Genomic DNA, 11,991 nt, shown 5'->3' with positions numbered 1-11,991 from the left:
CCCCTTGAATGAGCAGAACCGGTTGGCTAATGTTGCTGTCGATGCTGTTCTAGACAGCGTATCGATCGCAACTACACATAGGAAGACACTGGAGAAGGCCGGCGTTATCTTTGTTCAATATCTGAGGCTATTAGGGAGTATCCAGATTTGGTGAGGAAGTATTTAGGAAGAGTTGTTCCTAGCGAAGATAATTACTATGCAGCTCTGAATTCAGCAGTGTTTAGTGATGGGTCATTTTGTTATATACCCAAAGACACCAAGTGTCCTATGCAGATTTCAACGTATTTCCGAATCAATGCGTTGGAAACGGGGCAGTTTGAGAGGACTTTGATAGTTGCGGATGATAGAGAGTTTTTGTGGAGTATTTGGAGGGTTGTACCGCGCCTTCTTACGATAGGAACCAGCTTCATGCTGCTGTGTAGAGTTGTATTGTGCTGAAGATGCAGAAATTAAATACTCCACTGTGCAAAATTGGTATGCTGGGGATGAGGAAGGGAAGGGGGGAATATACAATTTCGTCACAAAACGAGGCCTTTGTGCTGGGGCTCGCTCTAAGATATCCTGGACACAAGTCGAAACAGGATCGGCAATTACTTGGAAATATCCTAGTGTTGTTTTGGAGGGAGATGACACTGTCGGTGAATTTTATTCGGTTGCTTTGACAAATAATCATCAACAAGCAGATACAGGGACGAAGATGATACACAAAGGGAAGAATACAAAGAGTAGGATTATTTCTAAGGGTATATCAGTTGGCAATTCAAGGAACTGTTACAGAGGGCTTGTTCAGGTTCAATCAAAAGCAGAGAATGCTCGAAATTCCTCCCAATGTGACTCAATGCTCATCGGTGATCAGGCAGCGGCCAATACCTATCCTTACATACAGGTAACGCTTGTTTTTTTGGGTCTCTAATCAATGCCTTATTTCTGCACATGCTTGCATATGTAACCATCAGTGTAATACTTGTGGTTCAAACTGTTTAAACGGTGTCGGTTATTCGCATAGAGATCAAAAGAAGGAAGCAACAAGTGGACGTTGATTCCCTCAATTAAAACTGTGTCAAGTTAGAAATTTGCTAAATGAATTGGATAAAATAGTACTTCAGTAAGTCGGAATCAGATGTGAGCTAATATAAAGAAAAAAAAAAATGATGGCAAACAATTGCAATGGAATTAGACTAGGTTGAGTCGGCTAGAAAAAGAAAAAGAAAAAGAAAAAAAAAGGAAGAATTAGACTGGGGTGAAAGTCATCTGACAAGACCCTAAATTAATTAAATTCAAAAGAGTCCGTATGGTTATTCCTTTCATAACTATTCTGCTTCATGGAAAAAATATTGGTATCTTGGACGTTATTTTACAGCATAAAATCATGCTACTTTTAATACAACTGATCAGGTAGTTACTTTCAGGGCGATCTTGTTTGAAGAAGACTAAAATTATTAGCATCCTTTAGTAATCCAACACTAGTGTGCATCTAGATTCTTATCTGCATGTTTTCCAATCACCTTGGATTAAAGGAATTTTCTGTGGTCAAAATGTCGGAGGTTTTGTTCTGTTTCAGAGAAGCTAAAGCTTTTCCGAATGAAATATTTGCATAGGAATGTTGTCGTCAGGTATATTAAGGGTCTTCTCTTTTTGACCAAGAGTTTTCCCATAAGAGGGCAATGAGTAATATGTCTCTGGCATGTGTCGAGTTATAATCACCATGTTGATTTCCTCTCCTGATTGATCCCTCCCTCCCCCACTCTCTCTCGCCATGTCAAACAGGCACCATGCATTATGTTCTAATTCTGCTTTACTTTTGCAGGTTAAAAACCCCACCGCTAGGATTGAACATGAAGCTAGTACCTCCAAAATCGGTGAAGATCAATTATTTTACTTTCAACAGAGAGGAATAGACTACGAGAAAGCCATGGCTGCTATGATATCTGGGTTTTGCCGTGACGTATTTAATGAGCTTCCTGATGAATTTGGTTCTGAGGTGAACCAGCTAATGAGCTTGAAACTTGAGGGGTCAGTAGGTTAAACAACTTGAGAGGGTCAAAACCGCAAGTTCCCGAAAGGAAACTTGTTCGGGCCAGCGTTCGAATTTTGATTGTAGTAATTATATTGCAGACGAAAAAGTAGTGTACAAGGAGGGAATTATAGACTATGTGAATAGATGGTCTCAGATTGTGTGGCATGGGAATCATGGCTGAGTTTTGAAGTCTCAATAATATATGTTCATCGCGAAAACAATTTTCAGTCTTGTGTTGTGTGGCATGGCCTATCATTAAATACCGTTACTTATGTAGATTCATTTATATTTTAGGCTAATTTGGTATATCATTGTTTATGTAGATCTTTAGCATCTTACCATTGTTTTGGCAAGTGAGCTCCGCTTTGGGGCGGGGGGCGGGGGGGGGGGGGAGCTCAAATTTATATATCTATATATGATGCAAAATTCATGAATTGTGTAACACACTTTTTTCAAACTTTTAAGTAAATATGCTAATCAATGCTAGTTTATATGAAAATGAAACACGAGGGTATTAGAAAGATGGACCTCGTCTATTAGAAAGATTAAGACCAATTTAATGAGAAATTTTTAATATAAAAAGTAAATCATTCACCCGACACATTATCACCCCAAGAAGAAAGATTGTTTCTCTACGAATGTACGCCGGCTCGAAAAGCTTCTTATGTGCCATAGGAGAGGGGCGCTCTGTGCAAGATATTGGAACGAATTACTATTACAGACCAGATTTTCAGTATTTGACAGGTAGCGAAAACCAATCACTGACTTATGAAATATTCGTTTCAATTGCTGCATTGAAAAAAACACTGAACATTTGACCCCACTAACTAATAACTAATGAGCAAAGAATATGGGATGTTGCCGGGGCACACATTGTCAATATGACTTGTCCCCATTTTACCCTTGCGATGCATTAAGATCCGGGTGTAATATTGATCATTTACACTGAGCATAGATCTTATTTACAAATGCTCCAAATTCATCGTATGCACAATAACCGATTGCCAACGACAGGAACCGCCATGAGAAGAGCACTCATCGACTGACGGAGATACTATTCCTGTGATAGCAGTCCCAAATTGCAAGGAACGATGAATCAGTAAACATAACATCAAAAACTGAGAAATGACTCAACACTGGATTAATTTTCAAGACTTGCTGCACAGGTTTGAGCATTTCTTTTCCCAACAATCTATTTCTGCGTGTGCTCTGTTTATTGCACTACAAACATAGAATCTCTGTTCCAATACTCACAATTTCGAATGCAAGTATTCCGCCACAGTGAGAGGTTTCGGACCACCAAACCAATCGATTAGAAATATACTTTCGATTTCTAAATTGTAGGCTTCAAAGTCGTGATCCTTGGGCCAGCCTGTTAAACATTAAAGGAATCGATCAGAAGCAATCAATGTTGTGAAAGTAAGAAGGTGGTAATCACAAGTTCACAACTAGTCATATGAACACTGAATGAAGATATGCTTTGGATCCACTGATTGTGTTAGGATTTACCCTTCATCTCTGAGTGCTTGGAAAACAAGGCACTTCTAGCAAATTTGGCTTCCTCGGATTTCTTTGTCAACTAACTTCAGCTGAAATGGAAATGCAGAGATGTCAAATTCCAACTTCCACGGGCTTTTATTTATATAAAAGGCGTTCCAAAAAATAGGATTCTTTATGGTTTTTCCTTTTCTCTAAGGCAGTTGCTGTAGAGGTAAAATTATTTTGGACAATGGAGAAACCTAACAAAATAAAAGCAACAAATTATCATTCACCTAAAAAAAAAAAGGCAACACAATATCAAATTAACGACTTCCGTTTCCACGGTAAATAAATTGTCTGACTTTTTCTGATTTGATAACGGGCAGTAAACCTAACGAATTGAATACTTGCGGCTATTTGCAAGAAATGAGGTAAGAGCTGTATCAAGTTTTGAAAGATGTTTCAAATTATAGCTGTCTTGTTATTCTGATGATAACATTTCAAATGGTCCTGGGAAACATCAAACACTCACATTAATGTCATGGAAATAGAGCAAAATAGTATACAAGTAAAAAGGGGAGAGTATCCACTATCATGGGCAAATCTTCGTTACCAGGTATAGAGGGACAACAATAGGGTTGAGAACCTTCTTCGTGTCAGCTCTCTTGACAAACACAAAAAACTATAAATTACAGCAAAGATATGATGTTCTAACGGGGCAAGCATATGAATGAAGACCAAATGGTATAATTTAACTCCACAGTGTGAGAAAGAAAACCCAGAAAAGGTAAGATTTTGATGGCAGGTTACGCATGCTGTACAGTCAGACTCCATAGTATTCATTTTCTCCAGTACCTTTCCGATTAGAGTAATTTTGGCACAAGTAGGATTCTCTGGATCTATGTTGCCACACGTTCCAAGAGGGTACTCACTGACTGTAAATGAAGCTCTTTCATCCTTCAGAGCGTTTCTTGCTGTTGGGTCTAAAGTTGTCAAGTAAAAGTACGGGATGCCACTGCCTTTCTCAGGGAGTCCATCACTGAACGATACCACATTCCTGCAAATAGTTAATGCAATGTTACAACTATTTTTTGAAATAGATTATGGGAGAAAATTTAGAGTACTGTTACAATGGAGTAATGATAAATAGCTGGAGCTTTAACTTCTATTGCATGAGCTATAAGGTTAAAATGATTATTGCTATGGTACATTATAATAGTTCTTGTCCTTGAAATTAGTGAAAACAATTTTCACAGCATTTGATATTAATCAATGAAATTTAAAGCATGTGATATTAGTAAATGTGTACCTTCAGCGCAAGAATTCTTTAATTCAAAAGGCTGGTGATGTAGAATGAGAAATATTAAAATAAAAGCAACACATCCTTACCCAAAGGGCGCGCCACCCAGTTCGCTTGAGATGGTACTGCAGAGAAACAAAGGATATAAGACTGTAGCTTCTATGTTTGAGTTTCACAAGATAAATACATGAAAGAGATCAGATCATCACAGTACAGATTACAATAGCAGGAGTTACCAAGAGGATATGCCACTTCTTTGGTTTAACTATGAAACTGTTGAACGATTCTGAAGCATAATCGGAGCTTCATGAGTTTAGAATTTAGTATTCATTGTTAATAAAGAAAATTACATACTTAGCCCAATAAGTAACGCCATAATGATTGGAAATGCATACATAATCAATCAGTAAAATAATAAGCCACGAACTTTTAACTGAAAAAGTTGCGTTAAAATTCCATATTTGGACACCTCCTCCAGGAGGAACATCTCACAACAAGAAGCCGCCATTAACTTAACCAATATTTCCATCAGGGAGATGATCCATATAATAAAGGAAGTGAAAGAAGCAATGTGCCTCGAGGATTCAACTTTGGCTTTATAACGACGTCAGATGTGGGAGTTAAAATCGAAGTTGAGATAATTCACAATTAATCAACCTCTCCACCCCCTTCAATATCGATGAGAAGAACCATAACGCTGAAACACTCAATTCCGGCACTTAACATTGAAGAAATCGATGCACCGTTAATATGATAACAATTTGCTCATAAACCTAAATCTACCAAAATGACAATCAATCAGCATCACCTAACAAACAGTCAATCATCCTAAAAGTAACCGCTGTACAAACGGGAAATGAGCAACACGAAGTCATGAGATTGGATCAGGCACTTTGGGGGATGCGCGGGAACTTACTTTAAGACGCCCCAGGAATTCTGAGAGACCAGCCAACGAGCAGTGGCAGCAGCAGCATCCGGGTCGGGCTTCGTTGTGATCAAGAGTGATCGCCCATGGACGCCCATCAAAGAGGAGGCGAATTGGATGGCATAGAAGAGGGGCAGGACCCTGAGAAAGATTCCCATATTCTGCGTTGAAGTCAAGTGGGGAAGTCGAAGAACCCGGGAGACGATGACTTTGTTGGTAGACCCGGCAGTGCGTATTGATGTATCAAAATGAAGACAGACGAAGAGAAAGACAGGATGCCACGATATCTTGTAGGAGCCAAAATCTCGCAACTCGTCAGGGCGTACGCGATATATCCCCCAGGATCATCTGTTGTTCCATACGATGCGAACACCACAGATATTTTAACAGATATTCCAGATTTTTTTTAAAATTATAAATAACAACATATTTTTATAAAAAAAATTATTTATTTATGATTAAATAATTTCAAAATTCTTTTACGGGATCATACCTTTTTTGTTTTTTTTTTTTACGGGATCATACCTATTTTTATCTTAAACCATTCTGTTGAGTTACTGGTACAACATTTAAAAAATACCTATGTTTATAAAGAATTCGAAATGAGTGAATGTCTGAATGATCATATTTATGGATCATAAATAATTATATTGATAACTATATTTATATTATTATTTGCACTTACATTTTAATTATTTGGTTTTGATGCCTATAGTTTTTAATCAGAACTTTTAGTTTTTATAGTTTTACTAGAAGCTAATTTGAATTATATTGTTAGGTGTAAAGACTAAAACCACAACCTCTTAAAAAAACCTGCTAGTAAAAAAAAACTTATTAAAAAATCAAGAATAAAAAATAAAACTTATCTAATCTTTATACTTCTAATAAACTTTGATTTTCATTATATTTTTAAAGAATTTTAGTTTTAATCCATATATTACCTTCTATTCTAATTATAAATCTTATTTGTAAATTACAAACAAGATCTTATAATTATAATTAAGACAGGAAGTATTACTCAATAAAATTAGCTAAAAGTTAATGTTGATAAACTCCAACCAAATTACTGTGAGGAACCACAAGTCATGATGTAAAATTACAAGATTTAAAATTAAAATTAAAGTTCAATCAATCCGTGAGCAACCACCAATAAAAATATTAATCCTATATTAATACTGTTTTTATGTGGATATCATCACCCGTAAGGGGTCATGGGTCGAAAACAACACATAGAAGAAGGCCCATCAGAATATGAGGATTGGACCGAGAACTTCCCGACCCAACCCTGCCGGAGGCCAGAAGAAACAAAGTTACAAAGCAATATAGCTTCCCGACTACCCAGATAAAATACCACGGCCTGCCTTCAGGGCAGCAGTCTTTGACCCTTTCTCTTGCCAACCCGAATTCTTCTTCTTCTTGCCGGAACGTCGAGATCCCCATTTCTCCGGTTAAAATCATAAACTGAAGTAGAGTGTTTTTCACTTCACAATGGAGTTTCTCTCCTTCGCCGTCGCGGCTGGTGGATTCATCTTCATTGGGGCTCATGAAGCTTTTCACGCTTCTTCCCTCCATGCCCATGTTCCTCCTCCTCATCCCAATTCTCTTCACTCAACCACAGCTTCTTCTAAACCGAATTCTCAAATTAAGAAAACCTCCGCTCCCTCCTCCCTGTCTTTCCTCTTTGTCTCCGTCTTTTCCTTTTTCGTTATTGTAAATTCCTTGGTATCACTTATGGATGCTCAAATCTCCCGCGACCCTGTTGGATCAGCCCTTCAATTGCAAGTGTTAGCCGTTGCTTTGATTTTCCTATTGTACTCCGTCCTTGGTCTTATGGTTCATGCCTCGAATTCTTTTCATTTGCCTTCCTCGTTGCTCGGCTTGGTTGGGGTTTTTGCTTTTGTGGAAGAATTTTTGTTGTTTTACCTTCAGAGGAAAGACCCCAGTGGAGTAGAAAATCGTTATTATGATCTGTTGCTAGTGCCTATCGCCGTCTGTGTATTATCTACAACCTTTGAATTGCATTCCCCGATATCGAATCTGCCAAGACTGACTCGTGGGTTTGGATTGATTTTACAAGGAACGTGGTTTCTCCAAATGGGTTTGTCGTTTTTTACTAGTTGGATGGCTCATGGCTGCTCCTTGCGCAAAGTGAGCAGAGGGAATTACACTATATGGTGTAAGGGACACCCTGAATTTCACAGAGGTAGAGCAATCGCTACGCTTCAATTCAATTGCCATCTTGCCCTCATAGTGGTATTGTTTGTTGGGTTTTTCTCGACAGTCTCTTGGAAAAATGGAATTCCCGTGAATTCTACGCAATATAGGCCCATCGGAGCGGAAATGCAGTCTTTTCAGAATTCCGCTCATTTCACTTTGGATTCTGACGATGATGGCGACGGAGAGATTAAAGAAGACAATTCGGCGTTGCAGAAGTCAAGTGTGGTGGAATCGGGCATGAATGGTTTCAGCTCTCATCATTGAGATTGATCAATCTTATTAGATGTGGCGAATGAATTGATGAATCATACGATTCTAGTAGAACTGTCCTCCCTTTTGCTCTTGGCAGGATAATAAAATCACTTTGTATAAATGAATTTATATTATATATTTGTTCGTGTTATTAACTTCTAATTTTGCTTTTGAGTCTATGTGGCGTTATATCTGCAACTTCTGGAACTGAATGCTGATTTTTACCCTGTCCTTATAAGTTTGTATGACGTGATTCTGTGTAGTTAAAAATATAAGTTCTTTCTTGATGACTGTGTATTTCGAGTAGTGGTTAACACAATTAATCGTTCGCATATATAAGATCAGAGCCTTAAACTGGCCAATGGTTTGAAATCATTGGCATCATTTAAGATACTTAAGAATAGGATATAATAGTTATGAATTAATAATTATAGATGAAAATGAAACAACGCATAATTTCTGTGACTCAAGGACAGTGTTTGTGCCAGGTAAACGGTGTTATGTAACCTTAACAGCCAATTTGACTATCATGGCTTCCCTGGTCCGTTGAGATGGTATGGTATGATTTATTAGTTCCTCCAGTGGCCTCTGTTCAATCATATTCATTTTCTTGGTCTGATTCAAGAACCTCAGTTCTGCAACTGTTGGAATATCAGAAAGTTAGAAAAAATGTGCTCTGGTGGACATGAAAATCGATCTAAAACGCCTATTTTATTGACAATATAATGATATGGACTTTATTGAAGAGGTGCTTCAATTGCTATTCAAGATGGTAGTTCCTTCCACAAACTGATGCACCTGGACTAATGTATTGTTAGGGATTTTGAGAAGAAAGCTAGCCATGGTGATCCACAACCACAGAGCAGTGAAAACTGTGCAAGTCTCATTTGTTTGAATATGAACTAGTTGTGTTTTTCTGCAGGATGGGGAAGGCTGAAATTGGAACTTGTGATCAAATGCTAGCTGTACTTGTGTTGTTGTTGTTGGTGTTTTCTTTTTTCTTTTTCTTTTTTTTTTGGGTTGAGAATTTCGTCAGTGAAAATCATCAAGATTGCTGAATATTCTGACTCGAAGTCATTTGCTTGTGGCTATTTTGGATTGGCTTTGCTGGCATAACAGCACATTCGTGAATTATGTTGAGTAGAATTTCTTGAAGTTCAGGGTTCTTCTGCGCCTGTGAGGCTGTAACACTGAAGGAGTAATAAGTGGGTGGTGTGTGCGGTTTGTTTGAAAAGGGAAAAAGACTTGTCAGTCATACTAATCTCTTCCTGTTATTTGGTTTAAAAAAAATACTGATCTATTTTATGTGGCAAGTGTCTCATGAGCGACTTACCACTAACTCACTCAGATCAAAGAGAGGTTTATCAACATCGAATGAGTGTCCTTTTCAGTGCAAAAGAGAGGAGAGTATAATTCACATATTGAGAGATTGTCAAAAAGCACGAGAGTTGTGGTCTTTTATTTTAAATCCTAACCTTTATTCTTGTTTTTTCCCTGGAACTTTACAGGACTGGCTTAAGTGGAATAGCAAAAACTGCCCAGGACGAGGAGTCTACCGTAAACATAACTGGATTAAAGTGTTTAGTCTTGGTTGTTGGACTCTTTGGACCTCCAGATGTAAATTAGTTTTTGAAGGCAAAACGGATACCCCAAGAGAACTTGGGTACAGGGTCCAACATTTACTCATGGAGCAGATAGTGGGAGACCAACTCAAACATCAGATCTTTCAGTTTGCAGGTAACCAAGAAATATCCTGGACACCTCCACCACAGGGAGCTATCCGCATCGATGTTGATGGTTCAGTCTGGAATGATCAACACGCAGCCTGTGGAGGCCTCACCAGAAACAGCGATGGTGATTGGGTGGTCGGATTCCAAAAGAATATTGGCACTTGCTCAGTTACAGAAGCAGAACTGGTGGCTATTCGGACAGGTCTTGAAGTTGGGAAATTATATAATCATCCCATGGTTGTGCTCTATTCTGACTCAATGGATGCCCTCAATTTGATTGCTAGAGAGTGTATGGCACATATGGAGGAAAAATAAAAAAAATAAAAAATAAAAAAAATAAAAAAAAATACTGAGGAAAAAGAGCTCACACGTAGGTTGGTCTTCGGTTTACGAAGGATGGAATGCTCTCTTCCGCTCAAGCTTGACGCAAAAGAAAACTCGCCGCCCCACCCTGACGATAATCGCGTTACTAAGAAGGTGAAGATACGGTCGCACTCTCATGATCCTCAGCATGAAGACATGGTCACCGATGACCTACTCCCAGCGCAGGGGGAGGAAGTTGGGATGGAAGAAGAAGATGAACTGCAGCAGAGTACTGAAGCTCCGCCCCTTACAGCAGAGACGAACACCGCCACACAGCAAAGAGTCCCGGCGTCGTTCCAAGATACACTCCTTAACAACGCTAGGTCCCAAAGAGAGGAGGAAGATCTGCAGCTTACCGACGGGGATGTTCTGGTTAGCAGGGAAGGCATCTTTCCAGCTATCACCTTCTCCCCAAGAATACACCAGGCCCTTGAGGAGAGTATGAAGTTCTCGGTGGTTCTCAAGCTTCTTGGTCGACCCATTGGTTACCAAAAATTACGGGACCACCTTACGCGCCTCAGAAACTTCCCTCGCCTCTTCAAACTCACAGATTTAGAAGGAGGCTGTTTTATCGCAACGTTTACCAATGACGCTGACTTCCAAACTGTGCTCACAGAAGGGCCATGGGTCATTACCAGCCACTACCTAACAGTTCATCCATGGACACCTGATTTCTCACCGGTGCAGCATTCGGTCTCCCAAGTAGTTGCCTGGATACGCATTCCTGGGCTTCCCACAAAGTACTACAAGAAGAACATCATCAGAGCTATTGGCAAAGTCCTAGGCAGGGTGATTCGCATTGATTACAACACCGCCTCTGGGGAACGCGGGAAGTTCGCACGAATGGCTATCATCCTAGACCTCTCCAATCCCCTTACTTCTAAGATCCTCGTTGACGGGAAAGCACTACTTATTGAATATGAAGGCCTCCCGATGATCTGTTACCATTGCGGACGGTATGGGCATCTAGTTGAAGCATGTCCCTTGAAGAACCCAGAGACAGCGGCGACAAACCCTTCACAGCCTGCCGCCGATCAACCCGTCATCCCAGCGAGCACAAGCACTAACCCCAATGATGTGAATGATACCAACCCCTATGGCGCGTGGATGATTGCACCTTCCTCAAGGAGACGTTTCTTCAGAGATATGAAAAAGTCGTCTGAACCAAGTACCCTAAAACAAGCTACCATAGGATCAAGATTTGACCTGCTCAGAACCTATAAAGCACTTCCCGAAAACCACCCAGAAACCCAGAGCCAAGACAGGAAGAATACCAACTCAGCCACTCTACCTTCTGACTCAATACCGCCAAAAGAGCCATCCCACCCGTCCAAAACCATGAAACCTATGAAAGAGGCAAATAAAAAGCCGCTTCAACAGACAAAACCCCAGAAAAAGACCAATCCCGGGCCATCTAATGACTCCATCTTTGCCAGCAAAGCCTATATAGATTCCCCCTCGACAACCACATCAGAAAATACTAGACACTCTACCGTCATCCTGCCGCACCCCAAGTCAACCCCCAAAGCACCTAGTAGCCCCACACCCCGAGCCCAATCCCAGCCCATTACCAAACCACCCCAACCTTCAGATAACAATAAAGAAAACCTAAGCCCAAAACCCCCTGACCGCCCATCCCCATCCAGCGGAGTCAAACTCCATACGGGACTTCAAATTGGGTCCCATAGACCCAAATTAAAAGAAACCC

At 39.8% G+C, this 11,991-nt stretch overlaps 3 protein-coding genes and 1 pseudogene across 3 annotated transcripts; 3 read left to right on the top strand and 1 right to left on the bottom strand.

The window, feature by feature from the left end:
* Positions 1 to 4: 4 nt before the first annotated feature.
* On the top strand, positions 5 to 2,238 carry LOC114730948 (UPF0051 protein ABCI8, chloroplastic-like; the record flags this gene model as incomplete). The annotated part of the gene is given in 5 exon segments (XM_028918061.1): positions 5 to 107; positions 110 to 351; positions 354 to 414; positions 417 to 886; positions 1,808 to 2,238. Coding segments are annotated over 5 exon segments (1,095 nt in total), but the record flags the coding sequence as incomplete, so codon positions are not given.
* Positions 2,239 to 2,711: 473 nt separating this feature from the next.
* LOC114730942 (protein CREG1-like) lies at positions 2,712 to 5,941 on the bottom strand (annotated as a pseudogene).
* Positions 5,942 to 7,134: 1,193 nt separating this feature from the next.
* LOC114730941 (uncharacterized) lies at positions 7,135 to 8,480 on the top strand. Its single transcript, XM_028918055.1, has one exon. It carries the CDS (start codon positions 7,210 to 7,212, stop codon positions 8,200 to 8,202), a length of 993 nt encoding a protein of 330 aa, XP_028773888.1. The 5' UTR covers positions 7,135 to 7,209; the 3' UTR covers positions 8,203 to 8,480.
* A 261-nt stretch (positions 8,481 to 8,741) lies between these two features.
* On the top strand, positions 8,742 to 10,235 carry LOC114730947 (uncharacterized). The gene is made up of 3 exons (XM_028918060.1): positions 8,742 to 8,749; positions 9,113 to 9,155; positions 9,699 to 10,235. The coding sequence occupies exons 1-3, from the start codon at positions 8,742 to 8,744 to the stop codon at positions 10,233 to 10,235; spliced, it is 588 nt and encodes a 195-aa protein (XP_028773893.1).
* The last annotated feature ends 1,756 nt before the right edge of the window (positions 10,236 to 11,991 follow it).

This window comes from Neltuma alba, unplaced genomic scaffold (genome assembly GCF_004799145.2).
Source record: "Neltuma alba isolate B1F8T4 unplaced genomic scaffold, ASM479914v2 tig00012787_pilon, whole genome shotgun sequence".
Lineage (NCBI taxonomy): Eukaryota > Viridiplantae > Streptophyta > Magnoliopsida > Fabales > Fabaceae > Neltuma > Neltuma alba.
The sequence above is the reverse complement of the archived record's forward strand: the minus strand, read 5'-3'. Positions and strand labels throughout refer to the sequence as shown.

Bases quoted from the DNA above. Each gene is read 5' to 3' on its own strand.
- LOC114730941 (XM_028918055.1), top strand. From the start codon at position 7,210: ATGGAGTTTCTCTCCTTCGCCGTCGCGGCTGGTGGATTCATCTTCATT.
- LOC114730947 (XM_028918060.1), top strand. The intron at 9,156-9,698 runs GTACTTGTGTTG...GGAACTTTACAG, and splicing joins CTTGTGATCAAATGCTAGCT to GACTGGCTTAAGTGGAATAG.